Genomic DNA, 25,498 nt, shown 5'->3' on the forward strand with positions numbered 1-25,498 from the left:
TTCTTTCTGAAAGAACTTCTCAGTCCAGTCTCCAGAAAAGTTTCCTTTGCGTCATTATTAAGACTTGTTTATTTCATTTATAGAAACTGTAAGAGAAATGACCCTAATTGACAGGAATGTTTTTCTGGCGTCCATGTGGAAAGAATTGACGGACGAGGAGAGGAGAGAATTTAACAGGAGGGCACTGTCCGAAGATATCATTGTAAAAAAAGAGCAAATCAAAAGAATACTTAAGAAAGTGAAAACCGAGGTAAAATAATTATAGAATGATATTTGAATAATTTACTCCCTCTGTGACAGTTAATAAAACACAATTGAACGGATCCTTTTCTTATTTTTGCGCTTTTTTTCTTGTTTTGAAGTGTGAGAATCTCAAGGATTTAGGGGTTAAATGCCTCTTTATCTGCGACACAGGTAGTGGGAAAATGGATGTGTTTGGTCACCAAAGAGCAATTCAGTTTGTTGACACCCAAGGTCTGGCCCCTCAATTCTACGCTTATGTGAATGGAGACGGTACGTTCCAGCATTCCTTATACAACTTCAATACTCAGTGAGGTCTGGCGGTAATTTTTCTCCGCTTGTTTTTTTCTTAGGAACACCGAGGGAAGAGAGGGTGAGGGCCCCCCAGTCTGAGAAAGGGGAATTGCGGCGCAAAGTCATTCAATTATTTAACATTAAATATAGTAAGTAACCGCTATTTCTAGATGTCTGCCCAGATACGTCATTCATGACATAAACTGATACGATTCAATCATAGTTATAGTTTAACATCTCCCGTCCTTTAAAACACAGGATCCCTACTACCATTATCATTTCTTTTGTGTTTTCTAGGTGAAGCCTGCGGAAAGATTAACAGCAAGGTTCCATACAAGGATGTCGCTAACAAAGTCATTTCCTTGGATGTTTTAAATATGGGAACGATCCCGTTCAAGCACCCGTCTAGCTACGGGGTAGCTAATCTGAAGAAAATTATTTCTTTACAAAATCAGATTATTTTCAAAATGAATAGCCCAGCTCCGGCACAGACTCCGATTACTACCATGTCATCATCCACATCATCATCTCCGGTGACTTTTTCCTCATCATCTTGTACATCCACGTCATCATCAGCCTCAATGTCAACTGCATCACCAGTCCCTTCATTCACAGCATCATCATCAACATCATCTTCGGTAACATCCATTTCCACCCCAACATCAGCCACCACATGCGCTGGATCATTAGCCTCAATATCAACTGCACCATCAGCCTCTACATCCACTGCATCATCAGCCTCCACATGCACTGCATCATCATTCTCAATTTCCACTCCATCGTTAGCCACCACATGCGCTGGATCATTAGCCTCAATTTCCACTCCATCATCAGCCTCTACATCCACTGGATCATCGACCGCAATATGCACTGCACCATCAGCCTCTACATCCACTGGATCAGCAACCTCAATACCCACTGCACCGTCAGTCTCCACATCCACTGGATCATCACTCTCAATTTCCACTCCATCATCAGCCACCACATGCACTGGATCATTAGCCTCAATTTCCACTCCATCATCAGCCTCTACATCCACTGGATCATCGACCGCAATATGCACTGCACCATCAGCCTCTACATCCACTGGATCAGCAACCTCAATACCCACTGCACCGTCAGTCTCCACATCCACTGGATCATCACTCTCAATTTCCACTCCATCATCAGCCACCACATGCACTGGATCATTAGCCTCAATTTCCACTCCATCATCAGCCTCTACATCCACTGGATCATCGACCGCAATATCCACTGCACCATCAGCCTCCACATTCACTACATCATCAGTCTCAGTATCCACTGCACCATCAGCCTCCACATTCACTACATCATCAGTCTCAGTATCCACTGCACCATCAGCCTCCACATTCACTACATCATCAGTCTCAGTATCCACTGCACCATCAGCCTCCACATCCGCTAGATCATCTATCTCAATATCAACAACATCATCAGCCTCCACAACCGCTGGACCAACAGTCTCTACGTCGACTGGCCCCTTAAGAAGAGGAAATAGAAAACGGAAGAGAGATGAACAAAGACAGGACACGGACGGACGATGTGCAGCATTCCTCTGTCAGAAAATTCCAGATAGAAAAAAAGTCAAAACCCAGAATTGGATATTTTGTGAAAAATGTGAGAAGTGGTTTCATTTTGAGTGCGTGGGAGTCAGAATAGCTCCCTCTGGAGACTACAATTGTGGCTGCAATGTCCGGGAGATAAACAGATCGTAAGTATTCGAGAATTACTTTGCCGTCTTCTTCCAGGGAACTGCCGGTTAGATATGTAGTATGTTGTGCCCCTTGCTAGTGCCTGTCAATGTCATTCATCTATTAAATTTAGGCTAAGTCCAAGGTTTCAACATACCGTTGCCTTGTTAGCGATTCACAACATCTGACTCGGATAGGTAGACAAGCATACTAAGTGAGTATTCTTGTACCTATGTAGAGAAAATAGCACTGAATCAGCGAAGCAGTATGGGTCACACGTTTCATGCAAGAGACATCTTCAGTGCATTATCCCTATAAGGAACACCACGGTTGTCTTTGATCAATGACTCCATTCCTTGCTACAATTGCCTCATCCTTTTTGGTGGTTGAGTGATGTCTAATACCTTCTACGTTGACTACTCGTCATTTTTAAGGGTTGATACGTAATGTGTGCTTTTTCCCTTACTTGTGTATCAACAGCAGTTTACATTCACGTATTAAATGGAGGTGTGACATTTCCCTATTTTAATACTGACCATATGGTTTCGTTTTAAACAGGAATTACCCATCAGGAATGTCTTTCATGCAGTGCCCCGAACTTAAAGGTTTAAAGGTAACAACTGTTACCTACAATATTTTATTTTTTACATCAAGATCTCCTTGACGTGTATTAATATTATTGTTATTATTATTGTTACTTTTTTTGATTTTGAATAGAATCATATGAAAGGCATCCTGTTTGGCAATATCACAAGCACCAGACATAGTCTCTTTAATAACAACAAAAGGGTAGAGCTCCTCAACTTGAGTTGTGACTGTACAACGTATTTTTCCTCATCAATGGTAAGTTAATTGGCAAGAAGTGGCAGGAGTACCTAGGTATACTGGATATAACTGGGAGCGCCCAAGTGACGGCCTTGTTGGGAACATCACACATCCTCAGAAAGGTGATGCGTCTCTGAGCTGCGGGAAGGAGCTGAGACGTGGCATAGAACACCCAGCAAGAATTGAAAGCTGGAGAGAATCTCATAATAATAATAATAATTATTATTATTATTATTATTATTATTATGATGATGATGATGATGATGATGATAATAATAATAATAAAATTATTACTACTAATAATAATAATGATAGTAATAATAATGATAGTAACAATAATACTAATCATCATCATTATCACAATCGTCATGGTCATCGTTTTTTGTTTTCGTTATTGATTTCATCGCTTTTATTGCATTCTTAGACAAGGAGGCTTACAAACGAATTGAAAGCAGTTTTGCCGGAATTTTGGCCAGATTTCAAAGATAGCAACACCAGGATGATAAGCTACCTACTTTCAGTTCTACTTCCAGAGGTTGGTTTCCTTTATACTATTCTCGTCAAAAGCCCTGATTGACACTTGAACAATAGAACCTACATGCGCGATACTTGTTATTCGTTTCAGGCATTGGTGTACGCCGTAATGGTCAAAGAAGGCTGCTCGAGGCAAGTGGCCGAGCGGTTATTCACAGGTCACCAGAGAAAAGCTAATGCAGTCGACGATACCGACTCCGAAGACGACTGATAGGAAAACTTAAGACATGAATAGAACAATCTGAATAACAAAGCATTGCCCCAAAACATTCTAGTATACGTAGTAAAATGACGCCATCTTGCAAATCCACTATTAAATCTACAGTAATTTGCGATAAAACTATGTAAATTATTCGGGATGTGTCCTTGTTCAGTGTAAGTAATTGTAACTAATTATGCTTCAGTCTAATTAGACAACACTCTCTCTAGAGGGCTAGATCATAGTAAAAGAAAGCTATGCTCGACGCTTAGTCCAAGTTTGAATCTCCCGCGGCTTCGTGGCTTGAGTTCCAAGAAAAGTGACAAATTCCCTCGTGAGTTACCCATATAAATCAGATTTCGAACAAACCTGCCGAAAACGCATGGTATGAATTTCGTTCACAGAAAGTAATCAATCTCGACCCCAGAGCTCTTTTCTTGACCGAGGGAGAGAAGAGCTCTTGGGAACCCTGAAACAAAGTGTCCTCTTATTGGTTTTTGTGAAGAACAATCAAAAGCTTCTCGAATTGGCGCATTCATGTTATCACAAGGATTTAGCAGGCGCAGTAAGGTTCAAATAGCCAATTTTTGGCTATAAGAACCCTACAGGGCATGTTCTCCTACACAGAGCTTCCCAGAGCTTTGGGTCGATCCGAGTAATATCACAGGAATTTTCAAAGCGGTATTTAGGTAACACGCATGCGTAATAACAATGCTGAGAGAAGGATTGCGGAATCCATTTGGTCTGTTGTGCCACTTGACCTTTCATTTTATTTAATTATCTTATGAATGATTATCATTCTATGATTTGTATAAGCTAACAAACCACTTTCTATATATTTTAAAGGTCAAGAGAAAATGAGGGGACAGAGAGGGAGGCTCAAGGCGTTGGCCGGGATATGTTATGTCCACGAAAGTTATTTTTAGACGAGCGGAAGTCTTTGTTCTGGCGGAAGTCTGTCTTCTGAGACGTCCGCATGCAGCCTTGCCTCGCTCTCACGTTCTTAGTGAAAAGAGAAAATGATGGCGCACGTGGAAGGCTGATGAATATATATTTTCTTTCAAACATCGGACCGAGGTTGGCCTGCATGCGGACGTTTCGGAAGACTTCCGCTCGTCTAAAAATAACTTTCGTGGACATGACATATCCCAAGGGCTGGACCGGGAGCCTCCTTCTCTATCCCCTCATTTTCTCTTGAAAGGTACATTCTTTTTTTAGTTCACCCGCCTTTATAACTGGCGTATTAGCCTTCAAAAGTTACAAATGTATTAACGTTAAATGTAAAATGCAAGTCTTACCAGTGACATACTTGCATTTTCTTAAAAAATTAATTGATAGGAAAAACATGAAAATTTTGTAACATTTGTAATTAGCAAGATATTTAGGTCAATATATAATAGAATCAAATGGACTTCAACTTAACCATAATCTGTTGCCTTCATTGTCCTTTTAAATAAGTAACTACCCAGCGTCCCTGAGGACGAATGCTCAAAACTGTACTTATAATGTTCAATAAAACATCGCACAGAATGCCGAGACAGCATTAATTATTCATAACCGGTTGCCCGGCAAATATAAATACGACCCGGCTTTTGAAAGGCTTTCATCAGGCCACTTTCAATGTATTAAAATTCAACTTGAAAGAGAGGTTTAGGGGACAAAGACCAAGAAAAGTGGATGATATGCTAATATCTTTCATATTCCTTGCAACATGATTCTATTGTTTTTGTCCTCTCTGCCTCTCTATCAAGCTGAATATTGATATTTCGAAAATGGCCTATTAGAGATTAATAGCCCAACTTTGACCTACCAAGCTTAGAAAAAGTCACTGGGAATTCAGTGAGAAGAAAAAAAAGACCTATATCCTCCACACGATGTCGATCCCCAATGAAACAACACGCACTCAAAACCGGGGTCAATTATGGGCATTTAGAAGAATATCCAGCATATCTCATGCCCTCCACGCGATGTCAATCCCCCATTTCAAAAAAAAAATGAAAAACGACGTTAATTATGGGAATTTAGAACTGAGAAAATCAAACATACGTTATACCCTCCACGCGATGTATTCTCCAATTAAACAACATACACTAAAAAGGGGGTCCATTACGGAAAATTAGAAGAAAATTTAACTTATCGCATACCCTCCACGCGATGTCAATACCTCATTAAAAAACACAAAATGAAAAACGGTGTTAATTATGGGAATTTAGAAGGATAATCCAAGATATCTCATACCCTCCACGCGATGGCAATCCCCAATTAAAAAGAAAAACCGGGTTAATCATGGGAATTTAGAGGATTATTCAATATATGTTATACCCTCCAGGCGATAAAATCTCCAATGAAACAACATACACTGAAAAAGGGATCCATTATTGTAAATTAGAAGAAAATTCAACATATCTCATACAAACAAACGATACTGATCGACAATAAAAAAACATACTTCGAAAAAAGAGGTCAATTATAGGACTTTATCAGAAAATCCAACATATCTCATACCCTCCACGCGATGCCGATTCACAATTGAACAACACACTTTGAAAACAAGGGTCAATTATGGGAATTTTGAAGGAAATTTAATATATCTCATACCCTCCACGCGATGTCAATCCTAAAGTAAAAAACACAAAATGAAAAACGGGATTAATTATGGGAATTTAGAAGGAAATCCAAGATATCTCATACCCTCCACGCGATGGCAATCCCCAATTAAAAAAAAACCGGGGTTAATCATGGGAATTAAGAGGATTATTCAATATATCTTCTACCCTCCAGGCGATATTATCTCCAATGAAACAACATACACTGAAAAAGGGATCCATTATTGTAAATTAGAAGAAAATTTAACATATCTCATACAAACAAACGATACTGATCGACAATAGAAAAACTTACTTCGAAAAACGAGGTCAATTATGGGACTTTATCAGAAAATCCAATATATCTCATACCCTCCACGCGATGCGGATTCACAATGGAACAACACACTTTGAAAACAAGGGTCAATTATGGAAATTTTGAAGGAAACTTAACATATCTCATACCCTCCACGCGATGTCAATCCTCAAGTAAAAAACACAAAATGAAAAACGGTAATAATTATGGGAATTTAGACGAAAATTCAACATATCGCAAACTATACACGCGATGCCGATTCACAATAGAACAACACACTTTAAAAAACGGGGTCAATTATGTGAATTTAGAAGGACATCCAACACATGTAATACCCTGCACGCGATGTCAATCCTCAAGCGAAAAACACAAAATGGATTTCCTTCAAAATTCCCGTACTTGACCCCGGGTTGCAGTGTGTTGTTCTATTGTGAATCGGCTTTGCGTGGAGGGTATGACATATGTTGAATTTCCTTTTAACTTCCCATAATTAGCCCTTTTTTTTTTTCCTTTTGTGTTTTTTAGTTGAGGATTGACATGCCGTGGAGAGTATGTGATATGTTGATTTTTTTCTTCTAATTGTCCATAATGCACCCCCTTTTTCAGTGTATGTAGCATCATTGCATAGTACATCGCGTGGAGGGTATAAGATATGTTGAATTTTCTTCTGAATTCCTATAATTGACCCCGTTTTTCAACATATTTTATACCAAACACGCGATGCTGATCGACAATAGAACAACGCTCTTTGAAAAAAGGTGGCAAATTATGGGAATTTATCAGAAAATCCAAGCATATATCTATTACCCTCCACGCGACGTCAATCCTCAAGTAAAAAACACGAAATGAAGAACGGGGTTAATTATGGTAATTAAGAAGGAAAGTCAACATATGTTATACCCTCCACGCGATGTAATCTCCAATGATGCAACATATTGACTGAAAAAGGGAGTCCTTTATGGAAAATTAGCAGAAAATTCATGTTGTTCAGTGTGTTGTTCTATTGTGAATCGGCTTCGCGTGAAGGGTATGAAATATATGTTGAATTTCCTTTTAAATTCCCATAATTAACCCCTTTTTTCATTTTGTGTTTTTTAGTTGAGGATTGACATGCCGTGGTCACATATGTGATATGTTGATTTTTTTCTTCTAATTGTCCATAATGCACCCCCTTTTTCAGTGTATGTAGCATCATTGCAGAGTACATCGCGTGGAGGGTATAAGATATGTTGAATTTTCTTCTGAATTCCTATAATTGACCCCGTTTTTCAACATATTTCATACCAAACACGCGATGCGGATCGACAATAGAACAACGCTCTTTGAAAAAAGGTGGCAAATTATGGGAATTTATCAGAAAATCCAAGCATATATCTATTACCCTCCACGCGATGTCAATCCTCAAGTAAAAAACACGAAATGAAGAACGGGGTTAATTATGGTAATTAAGAAGGAAAGTCAACATATGTTATACCCTCCACGCGATGTAATCTCCAATGATGCAACATAAAAAGGGGTCCATTATGGAAAATTACCGGAAAATTGATGTTGTTCAGTGTGTTGTTCTATTGTGAATCGGCTTCGCGTGAAGGGTATGAAATATATGTTGAATTTCCTTTTAGATTTTCTGATAAATTCCCATAATTTGCCACCTTTTTTTTAAAGAGCGTTGTTCTATTGTCGATCCGCATCGCGTGTTTGGTATGAAATATGTTGAAAAACGGGGTCAATTATAGGAATTCAGAAGAAAATTCAACATATCTTATACCCTCCACGCGATGTACTCTGCAATGATGCTACATACACTGAAAAAGGGGGTGCATTATGGACAATTAGAAGAAAAAAATCAACATATCACATACTCTCCACGGCATGTCAATCCTCAACTAAAAAACACAAATGAAAAAAGGGGTTAATTATGGGAATTCAAGCATATATCTATTACCCTCCACGCGATGTCAATCCTCAAGTAAAAAACACGAAATGAAGAACGGGGTTAATTATGGTAATTACGAAGGAAAGTAAACATATGTTATACCCTCCACGCGATGTAATCTCCAATGATGCAACATATTGACTGAAAAAGGGGTCCATTATGGAAAATTACCAGTTCAGTGTGTTGTTCTATTGTGAATCGGCTTCGCGTGAAGGGTATGAAATATATGTTGAATTTCCTTTTAAATTCCCATAATTAACCCCTTTTTTCATTTTGTGTTTTTTAGTTGAGGATTGACATCGCATGGAGTGTATGCGATATGTTGAAATTTTTCTTCTAATTTTCCATAATTCACCCCCTTTTTCAGTGTATGTTGTATCATTGCAGATTACATCGCGTGGAGGGTATGATATGTTGAATTTTATTCTAAATTCCCATACTTAACCCCTTTTTTTCATTTTGTGTTTTTTAGTTGAGGATCGCCATCGCGTGGAGTGTATGCTATAGGTTGCATTTTCTTCTTAGTTCACATAATTGACCCCGTTTTTCAAAGTTTGTTTTTCTATTGTTAATCGGCATCGCGTGAAGGGTATGAGATATGTTGAAAACGGGGTTTATTATGGGAATTTTAAAGAAAATTCAATTGTTTTTAAAATATGGGCTTGACATCTTGTGGAGCGTATGCGATATGTTGCATTTTCGGGTAATTTTCCATAATGGACCCCACTTTTTAGTGTATGGTGTATCATTGGAGATTACACCGCATGAAGGGTATAAGATATGTTGAATTTTCATCTAAATTCCCATAATTGACCCAGTTTTTCATTTTGTGTTTTTTAATTGGCCATTGGCATCACGTGGAGCGTATGCGATATGCTGGATTTTCTGATAAATTTCCAAAATTTACCCCGTTTTTCAAAGTGTGTTGTTCTATTGTCTATCAGCATCGCTTGTTGGGTATGAGATATGCTGAATTTTCTCCTAAATTCCCTTACTTAACCCCTTTTTCATTTTGTGTTTTTTACTTAGAATTGACATCGCGTGGAGGGTATTAGATATGTTGGATTTCCTTCTAAATTCCTATAATTGACCCCGTTTTCCAAAGTGTGTTGTTCTATTCTGAATCGGCATCGCGTGGAGGGTATGAGATATGTTGAAAAACGGGGTTAATTATGGGAATTTAGAAGAAAGGGACTCTGGGAACGAGGTTGAAGTGCTCATTTTTATTTAATGGTCCAATACTACTAGTTTGAAATTCTTGATAGATGGGTCTAGTTGAAAGTAACGTATACTACTCACAAACAATCAGGGGCACCCAACTTCAACTTTCGGAAAATATCTGTACGGACGACGATTTGAGATCTAAAATTTTCGGAACATTTGTTGCAAAAGTTCTTGCTTGCCTGACTCTCCTTGGATTTTCGAACGTCTGAAAAATGGTACAATCGCCCATTTTTACCGGATTTTTACCCTAAAAAGTGCTTTCGGGAGCATTTTTTCAGGCTAAAATTTTCGAAATGGTAAGTTTTGATCCCTATAATTTTCGGATCACTGGACTTTCAGCTCTCCTGGGAAAATCCAAACAGATGAAAAATTTTTAGGGGATAAAAATATGCCTATATCTACCGTTAAAATACTAACATACGTTTAACAATGCTATGTTTAAGTGGTTTTGAACTATATTTTCGTTGGGTGCCCCCGACGAATGCATTGCACGGCAATTTTTATCTTTTGTAATCGCAAATCTGTGCTTTACATTCAAAATATTATTGGAAGAAAGCAGAAAAATAAATGTTTGATTTGCCATTTTTGATTACAAAGATCTTTCTGATCTAAATTAACAAAACATATATCTTGAAAGCAAAGTCAAGTCAATGGAAACGAAACGTAAGTAATACTAAGTTCCAGAAAAACTGAAAAAAGCACTGTCTCTATCGTCATGTAATTCATCGCCTAAATCACTCTCGCATTCAGATTCACTGAACAGAGCATCATCTACACTTTCTGGAAGACACAGCAACGCGTCAGAGGCATCAATATCTTCATCCCCTTCACGATCACTGTTCACAGGAATACTCTCCTGGTCAAAAACAAAGCTTGGAATTGAGATTTCAATGCAACCTTTGAACAAATTATGAAGCTCTAAAAGTTGTCCTTCAACAGATAACAGTTTCATTTTAAAGAACACATTTTTGCCTTTCGCCTCTTTAGATAAAGAAGAAATATTAGAATCTAATATCAAGGTGGTAAGGGTTCTATGTTGGCTGGTAAAGTGCTCTACTGTGTTCTTCATTTCTTCCTGAAGCAAGTCCAATTCTTCTTTTCCTCGATCGAGCAAATGAAACAAGTCAATAGCCCTCCGTTTGACCGATATTGGGACTTCTGACGAGGCTGAACTGATTAATTCACTTCTTAGCCACACGTCTGCTTCCAAGTTCTTTACTTGGTCGAACTCAAGGGATCGCGCCAATAACCAACCAGGGCTGCAATCCAGGCGGTTGAAATTATCGAGAGCAGTGCGCACAGATTTTGTGGCTTGTGTAACCTGCTTTGAAAGCCGTTTGGAAAGAGCATGACCATCTGGAAAAAAAAAGAAGTATTGAAGAGGTCAGGTGAAAAGATAGTCAGAAGAAGAGGATGACAAAATATATGCAGCATCTCATGAATTGCATGGAAGCACCCTTAAAACGAACTGTTATTACTATATTCAGTAACCAACTGCAAAGCGCTAGAGTCCAGAATCCATGCATATACAACTTCGCAAGGGATTTTGTAAGCACTTTTAATTTTAAGTGCCTACTAGAGTCTAGAAAGGGGTATCACACAACGGTAAACTACTTGTTTCTTACTAGGAATTAGTGAGCCTAAGCAAGGACGACGAGGACGGCTACCGTTCTGTTAGCTATATTAAACAACTTAATAACCTGGAGTGTTCGGTCGTTACAGCAAAATCTCAAACCTCGGCCTAGCTGTGTTGATCGAGCGACAGCAAGGCCTCAATTCGAGATCTTGCTGTAACTACCTCACTCTCAGTTATTAAGTAGATATGATTGACTCAAAACGGATTGCGTAAAATGCTCTTCGATAATTGGTATGGCATTTGCATTACCTCACAAACCTATATGGAAAGCAACCAATACGCATTTTTTTTGCTACCACCATTCAAAAGTTCGTCTAGCAACAGTGACGCAGTAATAAATTAATAACCTTTAAGAGGTAAATTGTTTGGTATCAATCGTCGATAAGGAAAACAGGAAACCTACGAACAACGAAGGGCTTCATAACACAATTTATATGGTAAAGGTATGTTTTTCTTGCTATTGTGTTGCAGGTACATGAGCTCAAAGAGGGTATGGATTATCTTACCTGCATATTTTGCCTTTAAACTTAATAGGAACCACCGCTCAATAACTTTGGCATGTAGGTTTATCAAAGCAGCCTTTTTACTTCGGTCGGACGCAGCATCTCGCGCGATTTTGTATTCCTCACTAGAAGTGGTCCACCGACGAGTGACGCCATTCTTATACTCTAAATCTACCAGAACACGTTCCAACCTGATAAAAAGCCATACATTACAATTGTTACTTTAATGAAATTCATCAGGTGAGAAAGAGGCTAAATTGCACTTCTATATGTAAGGAAGCATGCGGAACACACTTCCTACTGAAGGGAATTCACGGCACATTTCCTAATTATACATAAATACAGCATATCCTACACGTAATGTTTTCTGGTAGGTCTACGTGATCAGGTGAAAAGAGGAGGGAAAACAGCAAATTGAACATATCTGTTACTTTGTGCTACTCACTACTCTTCTACTCATATGGGCTCGTGGCCACCAAGGTTGAAAATGGTCAATTAGGTTTGCGTTCGTAATTCACGTGAAAACGTTTATGGAAATGAAAGTTTAATACAGTACAAAATTGAGAAGTGTGGATCAGGAAGCCAAAGTTTTTCGTGGTGAGGCGGTTATCAACCTGTTAGAACCAACATGATCACCCATCAACTAGTAGGAAAGTTGACTAAAGGCACGATCCGTAAGTGGTGTTTTTGGGATTCATAGGGTTAAGAAATATCAAACATACTTGTTCATTTGAGCATACAGTTGCTGCAATTTTTCAGGTTCGGATTCTTGCTCCCACTTGGCTCGGATTTCATAGTACCTTTTCAAGTATATTACATAACCATGTGTCCACGAAGGATGTTCAACAGGTTTGTTTAAGCCTCCTGTCCATTCTGCTTCCTGGTCTGCCCATGCTGCAACCTCTTCCCTTCGAACTGGGGCTAAAAAGTAATTGTAACGGAATACATACAAGAGGACCGTTCAACGTTAAAGGTATACTGATTGCTTAATACAGGTTGCCCGCATTTAGGGGTTTTTAGGCATTATTTAACAGTTATTCCACTCGCGCTTGTTGGATATGAGATGATAGATAGCCAACGAGGCGCCTAGCGCCGGGTTGGCTATAATCATCTCATATCCAACAAGCGCGAGTGGAATAATTGTTTTATTAAAAACCCCCCAAAATATAGAAAACTAGACTAAAATAAAAATAAAAAGGCTCAAAAATTCACGCATATGCTTGCCGTGTTTGAAGATCATGGTATAATGGCTCATAACCCATGATGGCTTAGTCAATCAAAACTCTCGAATTGCATTATCCAATGATCCAGTATTTAATAACGTCCATTATGATATCTCTTAAACAGTACGTGGGCTGTGATTGGCTAAATAAGCGGGCCGTATTCTACAGTACGGCCCACTTTACAGCCTGCTGAATTTAAAATTTCGATAACACATTATCTAGCAAGTTTTTCATGTCGTTTCTGCTACATAAACTTGTAAAACTGTTTGAATCTTGCAAGCAACTATTTCAAACAGCCAGGAAGATTTAGTTTTCGATTTAGTTCAATCTTTGTAGCAGTTGAACTGTCCGCTTGACTTCGACTAGTTTCTTTGCACGCGCGCCGGATTAACCTCAGAGATATTCTAAATACCTTACTAACATCACTTTCTCGGTCCGTGCTGTAAGTTTACGAATCCTCGTTTTCCCCGTTGGTCCGTTACTTACAGCACGGACTGATAACGCGGCTAGTAAGAGGTATATAGGTTAACAGCAGTCTCTTTCTTGTGAAAAGGATGGATAAAGAGTAGATTTTGTAGAATTAACCAAATCATAAAAAAGACCAAAGAAGAATGTGATATGCAAACTAAGGTAGCTACGGTAGAATAGTATGTAAGTGGACATCCACTTTTATAAAAACACGACCTTTTATTATAGGCCTTTTCATTTTCAAATGTAATCATTCAATAAAGACTTTTGGAAACTGAAACATGATGTAGGGACTCCGTTTGGATGAGTATTAATCTCACACCTGTGAGGCTGGCCAATAGGTTAATCAATTCTTCCTCAGAATCTTTAATTACCACCACTGCTCTCTTCATGTGATCAGATAACAGCTTACCTAAAAGATGAATACAGTATATGTAAAGAGAGGGAATCTAAGTTATTGAAGGGAACTCAATGATAGACAACCTCTGAAAGAAATATTTGCATTTAAACCAATGTCCTCCTGATCACTAGTTGGGTGTGAAAATATCTGTTGATCAGACGGTTGCACTTTTAAACTTTCACCTATATATCTATAAGTGAAGAGGTCATCTTCAATAACGTTCGATTACACACAATTATAAAGTGTGAGTGTGTATGTGTATAAATCAGGTAGAGCAGAGACCTGAAATCATGGTACTGATTGAAGAAAACGTGCTTCTTTCTCTGTGGTACTAGCTAGGGTTTTGAAAGGTCACAATGTGAGTCAGAATAATTTTAAGCCAAAAGAAGCAATAGGGTTAAAAATACGAGTTTTGCCTAATTTGATGGTATAATGATATTGTTATTGATTGCTGACACAGGCACAGTTTACAAAGAAGCAGGTCATCGTAAATAAGCCATGTTCAGCTCAAACGTGGCATTAACCCTAGAGTAAGAACCAACATTAAGCCTACAAAGGGTTATTGTGATGTTAAGGTTTGGATTTGGATTTCTGCACTCACAGAAAATGTATTATTCACCTAGGTTAGCAGATTTCTTCTTGGCATAAAACAACAGTGCATCGGAGAGCACATCAACCCTATGGTTTGGCCACATCTCCTTCGTCATTTTTCCAAATCTTCGAAGATAGGACCAAAGTCTCTCGAGGACTTCACCATCAGTGAGACCAAAACCAGGTACTCTCCGGGGACTGTACTTAATCTGGGGATAAATAAACAAAGCATAAAACAGTACAAAGGAAAGCAATCCCATTAGAAATACACCATGGCAATTTATTCTCATTTATCCTTTGCACTAAATGGTGGTCATTATTCAACGAAGAAAATATATCAAGCAATGAAAAAACCACACACCTGGCAGTTCGCTTTGTGTCCATAACTATGAAAAATAGGAATTGCCAACTTAACAGACTGCAAAATGTGGTGCTGCCCTTGAGCCTACGCAATGCATGTTATCTTATCAGTACAAAAAAATAATATACCATTAATTTGCAACTTTTTACTAATGTAAGGATAAAACAGACCAGCATGAATACAGTACGAGTGAGTGGAAATTGGTACTGTACCTGCAGGTGAGTTTCCAAAAGGCATGCAACATCATAAAGGATGCACACATTAAGTGACTGACTGCTTACATGTATTTCATCCAAAAGATTGTTTAGAATCCAAACTGGATAAGCAAGTCTATGACAAACAAATTATTCCACATGAATGTAAATTCTTAATGAAACCCTACATAGTGAATGATTCAAAACATAACTCATGAGCAGCCAAAAGCGACATAATTATCTTGTACACATTAAAGTTTATTCTCCGTCCTCTTTTGCCTAATTATATACAGAATTCCTCAGGGCATGCTATTTCCATATTTTGGTATTTTAGAATAAATTTAAACACAACTCTGTGGGCGTGTGAACAACAAAAGACACCCACAATAAAAACGTCTTGAGCACAGGATTTTAAGTGTTCCTGTGTTGTGTAAATGATTTGATGTTATTGGGGCTCATGATTATTTGCGGAATGTTATGTGAGGAATGTTTAAATACACTGTATATTGGCTTTAATGGACCATCATTTATCAGCAGCTCCTATTTAAGGTTGTATTTTCTTGAGTATGCTCTCAAAAATAAATTACGATACATTTTGTTGCAAAACTGCATTCTATGGGTTCATTATTAAACATACTCATCAAGAAAATATGCAGGACCACATTGATACACAGAGAATAAACACATCATAAATATGACATTAAGCTACCATTGTATACTGTCTTAGAAAGACTGCATGACAATTCCGGGGATGGGGGGTAGGGGATGAAAGGTTAGGTCGTGAAAAAATCCTAAACTTAGGCCTAGTATTTATCCAAAGCATAGTGTTTAGGCCTAAGTAGGTTATCAATTTTGTAAAGGTTTGGGTTGTTTCAGGTATGGTACCCTTGAAATCATGCACTCCCTACCCCACACCCTAACCCCTAACCTCCTACCCCCGGAATAGTCATGCCGATAAAATGATAGCAAATAATCTTAGTTAACCTTTCGCCGTGCTTCATATTGATAAACCTCGTGGGAAATTCATGGCGGCAAGCTCTCCCAAATATTGCCGTTTCACAGAGTGCAGAATAGCGGGATCTTGAACGGACTGCATTCCCTGCCATGAAGTCACTACATTCCTACGATATGACAATATTTTAAAAAAGAAAACATTAAAATCCTGGCACATGCCTGAATAGTGTATCCTCAGAATATTATGCCCTTTCACCATCTAGAAGTCAATGCCATAATATGTACTGTGTACATGTACATTTTCCCAAATATTGCTTAACGATTACACACCTCCTTTCCTCCAGTGGTTGTTGGGTGTTGCTGCACAAAATCATCAACCTGTAGCTCATTATCAAATACTGCTGTTCCAAACAGGGGTTCCCTCACACTTTTGCCAGCTGCTTTATTGCGACCTATGAACAATGCATCCATGGATTCCAGAAGAGTTCCATGATTCTGAAGGAAATAATGTTGTTATCATTGGTTAATACAGTACAATAAGTCACGTTCAGAAATATAACTTTAATACCATTTTGTTTGCTCTGGCTCAATTTTGCATGAACTAAACTTTCCTGTTTCAGCTTTATGCACATGCCAGTGATGTACTGGGCCTATCTTGAAATTCATTATGTTAATATCTCTTATAGAAGGTTCTACAACCTACCTTGGGACAAGCAGGGCAATCAATTGTGTCAACGCAATCCACTTCACTTGCCTCAAACTTCAAACATGATAGTCTATGACGATATATCCTAAAATTGAAACCTCTCAGATTAATCTTAAAATGTGAAATGCCAGAAATTTAACAAGTTTATAATATACCAACTCAAGTGAAGCTATGATCCTCAGTTATTAACACAATTTTAGCAATTGCATAGTAAAGCCATGATAAAAATTCAGTGATACCAGTGCAACGTTCTAACCAACTGACCTATTAAGCCATTGGCGTTGGGCGCTGGTCACTTGTGGGTTCGAATGTTCCTATTATGATTCAGTCAGTGCTTGTGTCATCTTTGAAAATCGGGGCAATATACATGTACCAGTACCAGTATTTGTATGGATCCATACCAACTTGAACATATGCACAGTCATATGAACATATATGTTTTAGACAGATATAATTGTGCACTTTGTAAAAACACAGTCAAATTATTAATACTCACCTGAATTCTTCAAGACTGTCAATTATGACTGGATATAATTTCCTCTGATTCTACAGCAGTAATTTGGAAAATATATTAAAATTGAACAAAATTACACCTACAATAATATTATGAATACATGCATAAGAGAAAGCTCCCCATAGGGGCTTTTCAGGGCCAAACAAACACAGCCAACGAAACGACAGAAAAATGCAACCACAACAACTGTAATCCCAACTGGCCAGAGGCAAACTAGTCGGTAAATTGAACCAGAGAATGCCAGGAACAAATTGAACGAATGGAAAGAGCGGGCCTTGAACTTGGAATCTCAAGGCAAGCAACCCCAATCACTGGACCACACTGTTCTGTTGTTTCAATTAACCAATCTCTACAAACACAGATTACTTTATTATTATTAGTAGGTGAAATATACCAGTTCTCTTGGACAAAGAAAATAAGTTAACTACACATCTGTTGTTTCTGTGTAGTAACGTGGTCACAGTTAATGTGACATGAAAACAAGTTTAAAAAATATTTAATAATGTTATATACTGGTAGATGGAATTTTATGTCCAACAGCAAGCACTCTCATTGACTAAGTTGAGGTCAAATGACACCTAAACAATAAAAATGTTTGCCAGCTAAAGTCTCTGATCAGGCAACAATGCAAAATCTATGAAATCAGAGGGTAACAATGCACTGTAACTTGCGAATGTTCACCAACGACCTCCTTTGATTTTGTTTTTTTTTTTGGGGGGGGAGGGGGGGAGGGGGGCACATAACAAACTAATTAATGACCGGTAAAGCGAGAAACAGTTCAGTTTGTTTCCCCTGATTCTCACTGGTTCCCTCAGCTTATGCCTCGGGGAAAACATTCAATTTGAGGGAAACTAAATTAACTATTTCCATTGGGACAGTAATTAAGTGAATAGTATTTAGGGTTACCAGCCAACAGCAATGCATTTAAAATTCTGCAATTCATGATACAGTTCAGCAAAAGGTCAATAATTATTAGTAGTATACTGAATGGAAATAATGAATGATTAATTTGCAATTTGGATACAGAATGCCACTAAATTATTGATCAAGTTTCTCACACATTCCTTTGAAGCCAGTATACAATATTCAAGTCACATCTCTAAGGGAATAACAATGCCTTCAGCATTGTAAGGGCCCTTATATCTATGCCTTATACGTAACATCTGTCAATAAATATTGGCAGTTACATGATGTAATAGCTACAACAATTTAGAACAAGTTCTTAATGTGTGAATGTGAAGTGACATAACACCACAAACTAATTACTATCATTACAGGTTGTGGTTGTTAGTGGTTGTGGTTTCGTTTTCTTGCGATTGATTCATTTGGCTTTTTACTCGAAACTCAAGGACATTTTATTTAAAATTAATAATGTTTATGGTTTTGGAATTTTCAAAGTAAGGATAAGGCAGCTAAGTTGCATAATAGCTCAAATGAAATGATCTGGCATACTGGAAAGATGATAATATCTCCGACTTAGGTCTGAAGAGCAGCACAAAAGTCCTTGACAGCCACTTGATACTCAAGATTTAGGGTGTGTAACAACTTCATCAAGTCAATTGTAAATGCTAACTCTGGCTTTGTTGGCGTTGCACCCAAAGATTGAACCATAATAGATGCAAAAAATCGGGCTCGCAGTCACAGAATTGTACTGCAACTTCCATCTGAAATCCTGTAAAAAAAATACAATGATATTACGAGGTATTTATACTGACATGCACGAACAGGTTTATGCATGGATTGATTGATGAAGTTATCGGTTATTTGCCATGGGTAATTTGCCCATATTATAGAATGGATGCAACCACTACAATTATTATTAATTCATAGAAAGGTGAGGCTAATGAAACCAACACATGATTCACTGCTACTCCGAGTTTCGTGCTTACCCACTCATCAGACAGTATTGTCTGATGAGTGCAATGATTTTTTTACAGGAAGTTGCAGTACAATTCTGTGACTGCGAGCCCGATTTTTTGCATCTATTACGGTTCAATCTTTGGGGTGCGACGCCAACAAAGCCAGAGTTATTGTGTATTGTCTGATGAGTGCATAACCACAAAACTCGGTGTAACAGTGAATCATGTGTTGGTTTCATTAGCCTCACCTTTCTACGACTTAGCTCTACACTTATGTGTATTGAGCACTATTTAACAGTCTTGGCAGGCTTATTATTATTATTACTATTATTAAGTCATATAAATAAAATAATATTATTACTTTTTCATGGTTTGTTGAAATTCAAAATTTCTCAATAGAAACATTAATTACTATAAGTTATTCAAAGAACGTATTGACTACCTCGAGAATCAACAACAGTGATATTGCGAAAATAGGTGCTAGTAGCATGTGCACACTGATGTCCATTCAGCAATAATTTTCTTGGTAGATGAAATGGGAAATAGAGTCTCTCATCCTATTAAAAACAAGAAAATGTGTTGAAAAGTTTAGATTTCTCCCATATATTCATGACAGACGAATAGACGAATGTTCACTATTTGTTCCCATTGACTGAAAGATATGTATCTAAAATGAGCTGCACAAAAGGCAACAAAGATACATGCACACATGTACACATACATGCACTGACAGACAAACACCTGAAGTTATGTGATTGGAACAGACAGGCAACCCATTTGCACCGTTTCACTTAGAAATGAGAATAAAAGGAACGTAGCCGAATTGAGCAAATACATCTGGTCCCTAAAGGACACCCAAACGGAATTTACTGTGACCTGGAAAATAATGGACCGTGCAAGACCATATTCAAATGTAACAGAGAGATGCAACCTGTGCATAACGGAAAAATTCTTCATCATATGTAAAATCAGTTAAAATCATCTTTTTGTGCTGATATTATCTCACTGTTTTAGAGTGGTTTTCAATTAAGTGTTGTAAAACAAATACCAATGTAATTACTTCAACCAATCACAGCAGGTGCAAACCGCGCAATGAACAAATCCAAATTCATAGCTCAATTCCATGTTACTTTCTAAAAGCAAAAGGAAAATCTAAGCGTGCAAGCCATGATTGGTTTTCCTTTTCATTGGTTGATAAATTGGTGCGAGATTTTTACACCAATAACCATGCCGTTAGCGTATCTATTGCAATTGCCCACTTACTTTTGACAGTCATTTGAAAACTGCACTAAGTATAGGAGACTTCACTGTTTATAAAGAATTCTTTTGATATTTAAATTTGAGAAAAAGAACCTTTGTTTCGACAGGAAATAGATTTCTGGTTGGCACATCAATTTCAATAGGTGACATAACCATGAGTATCGCTATACAGTAAAACAACTTATCAAATCAGTGACAGTGCCTAGTGGTGAATATCCACCACTTGCCACCCCCACTTCCATGGATAATAATTGTCGATTAGCATATACCACATAACTGAATAGCACTCTATGCACGCGCTGACTGGCTAACTTGGAGGTGATTAGCCAAGTCTACTATTCACCTCCGAGAAGCCAAAGGGAAACAAAATGCATTCTGGAAGGGTTGTCCTAAAACCCAGAATCCGGAATCTGGAATCATTACCAATACAGAGAGTAAAAACTATCCTAACAACAACAACAACAACAACAACTTTTATTGACCCCTTATACTTGAAAAAAAATTAATGTACATGAAGTAAGAATTAAAGCTAAATGGGGTGTTGGCTTCCTAAAATAACTAGAAAGTTAACAAGGCTAGGAAACCAAACTACATAGAATAAATTACAACATAAGGGTCAGAATGATGCATACACACACACACACACACACACACACATTGAACTATAGATAACTATAAAAAGGACAAACAAAATTTACAAGCCATGGGGAGAAGGACAGATAAACTTGGATGAAATCCTGAATATAATAAATGAAAAATCAAATTTAAGGCAGCAAATAAATCACAGAATAAACTGAGAAGAAACTCATTACCCTAGGGAAAACAGAAACCAGAATGAAATTAATATTGGCACAGCAATTCATTTTTTAGTTTTTTTTTAAATTTACTAAAAGGAGTTGACTTTATATCTTTCCCAAGAGAGTTCCATACCTTTGGTCCTTGAAAGCGAATATTAAATATTCCATAGTTTGTTCTAGCTCGAGGCAGGTAATAAGATTGATTTGCTGCACTTCGTGTATTGTAGTCATACAAGCTAACCTTAGGCCTAATTAGGCCTAAACAGACGTTTTTAGGCCTAAGGTTAGCTTTTGTGAATGTTTAGGATAGTTTCTACTCTCTGTATTGGTAAGGATTCCGGATTCCTGGTTTTAGGACAACCCTTCTGGAACACAAGATTGGCATTTCTGACACAATTTCACAAAAACAAAGTAGTTGTTTGGTTCGCGTTTTATTTAGCTTGTGTGGTTATACTGAAACAATTATTATTAACCTCTGTGTCAGTTAATAAATATTAATTATTGTATCAATTTGTTGGATAACAATATTGACCTCACTATTTATCGCAAGTATGACGAAAAATGGTGCCATTAATCAATCAATATGGATGAAAAGGAACAATACATACAGTACCGGTAGTATCTTAATTATTTTAAACCATAAGCTTTGGTAAAAAAAATTATGACTACTACATTACTTACAACCTTACCTTCAGAATTTCGACACGATGAAATATGTTGACTTTACTGTGCGTCGAAATAGCACAAGATTGGCAAAATAAAGCATTAAAACTGCAGTCAGCTGAAGGCAACGACAATTATCAACATCGGTTTCACAAAAATGACACCTGTTGCTTGAAAAAAATGAACCCTCTTTCTCGAACGTTGTGGTAAGTACACCTTGGCGTAACTTAGACCATGATTCTTCTGCTCTTTTAATCCTCTGATAGTGACGAGTTACTGGTGCTTCGAGCTCATCACTGCCATCAGGATGTTCACTTGCAACTGCGCGAGCATCGCTACAACCCTCAAGTTCATTTTCATCGGATTGCCTTTTGTCGCTTGGCTGAAGCGATTCTCTTGTTCTTGTGCAAGTGTTCTCATCACGATGGTACCTCACTTCAATCTCTGCCTTAAATCGTTTCTTCCGCCTGCAACAAAATTAAAACTTTGTAGTCAAACTTGAGTTGAAAGGTCGATCATAGAATTTCTCAGCGCAAAAGAAAATACTAAGAGTAAAAAAAAACACTTACCGTCCCATTAGCTACACTATATCTCAGAACAAAAGCTGATACTTAACCGAATAGAGGGGAAATTTATCGCGCTGAAAAAGCCGAAATAGTACGTACTGTAGTGCGCACTATATACAGTAGTTAACCCACTAAGCAGCGTACTATAGTATGTACTACAACGGGTGATGCCCGGAAGGCCCGGTAATTTAGGTGTCATTTTGACGGGTGATACCCTCACTCTCCGTGCGAATCGGGTGATCTCGTTCTTAGAGTCTTTGTTCCCCTTGACCAGCGGGTCGGGTTACGAGAGACTCTGGGATAATCCGTTTCGAATGACAAGATTCTTGTCACCATTGCGCAGGCGTAGGAGTAGGCGTAACGCTGGCGGAGAGAGTGGAGGATTTGATTCACGATGGCATGCAATTTTCTTTAGCAAAATTAGGATATATCAACCTAGAACTGAAAAAGGAACAACATGACGTGTTGGAGCGATATCCCTGGACAAAAATCTGTGCTGAATATGTTACCAACGGGCTGTGTTTCTCAAGTGTTGCCTGGGATTTTTCGATTACAATTTGTGTAACGTGGAAATGTAAAGCAGATTGTGTCGCTGCTGAATACACTGATCCGGGATTAGTTTCAAATGTTAAAAGACTGTCTTTGTTTTGTTTTATTTTTGTATCGTGGAAGATGAGAGAGAGCGAAACACCAGACTCTAACACGAGATCCTTTCCAAAAGAATATATCATTCTTTTAATCATAAAACTATGTCTTCGTTGAAGGATCTTTCAAGTTAGATTCTTCGTCACCAGAGAAGGTTTAGAATTCTTTTCAAAAGAAGATGAGTTCTTTGGGTAAGAGTTTCCTTGCTGTTATAAAGAAGTAGAGGTCTTGAGGGAAGTATCATTTTGCTGCTTTTCATTATTTTGTAAAAACAGAAAATGACTGTTCTCCACCAAATAATGAGAATTCTTGACTAGAGATCTATACTTCTAATTGGATAAACATGTTGATTTTTAGAATATTATTCTTCCATGAACATATAATGTGCTTTCCAAATTTAGGAAATAATATATATGCAGTGTTCATACATACACAAGGTAATACATACAAGCCATAATCACAAAAACAACTCTGTTAAATTTCACTTAAATAATTAACGTTGCAGAACAAATACAAATTTCTGAAACTTAAACGCCTAAAAACACTAATGATTTCAAAAAATCTATGCGGCATGAAAAAATCAGCCAAACTACTTACATGTAGCGATTGAAATAAGTCCCTAGAAATGAAAACAGCTTGCAAGCACAAACTAACATGCAAAAGAAATCATGTTCTCTTGAGGGATGGTGTAGATCTTAAAGTGAGTGAAATTAAATAAATGAAAAGTGTTACACAAAAACAATTTTTGTAATTAAAATATATCACTATCTATTTTCCTTATATCACCTCTATCCCAACAAAAAAAATTAGCCAATCTGGAACTAATTCAAAGCACACACCCAAAAAACCGGCATTAAACCGGGCTGTCATTAAATTTTCACCTGCAATATATCAAAAGCTGACTCTAGTTTTCATTTCCTTCACAATGTGAGTTCAGGGTTAACAGCTGGTACATGTGAATGTCCTTTATGGCAGCCCTGTGCAAACTTTCCAGTTTGACAATTAAATATTGACCATATTAGTAATAGTACAAATTACTACATAACATGGTTTGACATGGTTTGCCTGACATGGTCATGTTCTGTACTATTTCTCGCCTGTTGTGCGTCAAATCAAGAAATGGACTTAGGTGTGTTTATGCGTCAGGGTTTCCATTAAGTTTTAAAGTAGCAGGGACCTCGTGACAGAGTGAGCGGGCACCCCTATATATAGTCTGGCTTTTGATCTTGAAACCTCCTTTGAGCAATGGCGGGTACTGTACTCAGTGTAGACGGGTGCTAGTACCCAGGTCCCAGCTTCTAATAAAACCCCTGCATGTAGGTTAGTTCAAGCTCTTGTGGTGGTGCAACTGTTAATACATGTAATAAGAGGCTATTAACTTTAAGCTAAAAGAGTAGAGACACCTTTTCTATACAGGGCATCATTTATTTTGAAGAATGCTAAATACATACTCTCAAGAAACTCAGTGCAGACATGTTGGCTTTCTTGGGTACTCTAGGTTAACCATGTAATGTACCCCAAACAGAGCACAAAGACTGTTTGTATGAATTTACTTCCAGAAGAACCTCATTGTCAACAATAATGAAAAGCTGTTGTTCATAATCGTCGGTCTCTGGGCACAGCATATGAACATCCCCACTTAAAACTGTTTAATTCACATAATTGTTTAAGTAACGTCAAATTCCTTTGGGAGAGCAGAGAGATGCACACCGAAAGGTCGATGAAATTATGTATCAAGCAAAATAAAAACTGCAAAAGCCAAAAGTTCTTCATGAGGTTAAGACTAGTCATCCTTGATGCACTTTATATTCCATTTTTCCAGATGAGCGGAGGTCAGTACTTATTTTGAACCATCAAACTTGACAGATTGGATGTAACAATATTATATATACATTGTATATTATCCTGAGAATGTTCATTTCCCATCTTACCCCCCCTCCCCCTTGCCAATAATGCAATCCCCTCCTCACTGCCAAAGGCTTTCTGTAGGGTGGCCAGCACCATACAAGTTTTGAAACGGTACTTTTCTCTTTAACTCTCTGACTAGCAATACAAAAAAGCCTAAGGATGTTGATTTTAACACTCCAAACAGGAACGGATACTTGTCTACAAACCTTGAACCTAAACATTTCTTTTGTTGGCATAAAAAATAAATTACATTAGAAACTGTTGACAACTGTAAATACCAACATGAAGAAGTCAGTCTGACTTCAAAATAGACAGTATAATTTACTGACAACTTAACTGTCAACTGACAAAATTAAAATTGAGGGGATGTGTGGAATACGTTCTC

At 37.8% G+C, this 25,498-nt stretch overlaps 2 protein-coding genes and 1 long non-coding RNA gene across 3 annotated transcripts; all 3 read right to left on the reverse strand.

Annotated features, from left to right (window-relative positions):
* Positions 1-985: 985 nt before the first annotated feature.
* On the reverse strand, positions 986-5,111 carry LOC138037427 (uncharacterized). Its single transcript, XM_068883355.1, has 2 exons — positions 5,103-5,111; positions 986-2,035 (listed from the first exon to the last, which is right to left on the reverse strand). Exons 1-2 carry the CDS (start codon positions 5,109-5,111, stop codon positions 986-988), a joined length of 1,059 nt encoding a protein of 352 aa, XP_068739456.1.
* A 5,322-nt stretch (positions 5,112-10,433) lies between these two features.
* LOC138024858 (uncharacterized) lies at positions 10,434-18,887 on the reverse strand. Its single transcript, XM_068872048.1, has 9 exons — positions 18,868-18,887; positions 17,398-17,447; positions 15,260-15,377; positions 15,048-15,131; positions 14,715-14,895; positions 14,018-14,107; positions 12,727-12,925; positions 12,008-12,195; positions 10,434-11,221 (listed from the first exon to the last, which is right to left on the reverse strand). The coding sequence occupies exons 5-9, from the start codon at positions 14,800-14,802 to the stop codon at positions 10,539-10,541; spliced, it is 1,248 nt and encodes a 415-aa protein (XP_068728149.1). The 5' UTR covers positions 14,803-14,895; positions 15,048-15,131; positions 15,260-15,377; positions 17,398-17,447; positions 18,868-18,887; the 3' UTR covers positions 10,434-10,538.
* LOC138024869 (uncharacterized) lies at positions 16,232-17,391 on the reverse strand. Its single transcript, XR_011127077.1, has 3 exons — positions 17,166-17,391; positions 16,526-16,647; positions 16,232-16,362 (listed from the first exon to the last, which is right to left on the reverse strand). It is a non-coding gene; the product is annotated as an uncharacterized lncRNA (long non-coding RNA).
* Positions 18,888-25,498: the final 6,611 nt, after the last annotated feature.

Source organism: Montipora capricornis, chromosome 2 (assembly GCF_036669925.1).
Source record: "Montipora capricornis isolate CH-2021 chromosome 2, ASM3666992v2, whole genome shotgun sequence".
Taxonomy (NCBI): Eukaryota; Metazoa; Cnidaria; class Anthozoa; order Scleractinia; family Acroporidae; genus Montipora; species Montipora capricornis.

Coding starts and splice junctions, on each gene's coding strand:
- LOC138024858 (XM_068872048.1), bottom strand. CDS start 14,802: ATGACGAAGGAGATGTGGCCAAACCATAGGGTTGATGTGCTCTCCGAT. Junction 12,196..12,726: donor CTGTATGCTCAAATGAACAA/GTATGTTTGATA, acceptor GCTTTTTATCAG/GTTGGAACGTGTTCTGGTAG. Junction 11,222..12,007: donor TTTAAAGGCAAAATATGCAG/GTAAGATAATCC, acceptor TTTTTTTTCCAG/ATGGTCATGCTCTTTCCAAA.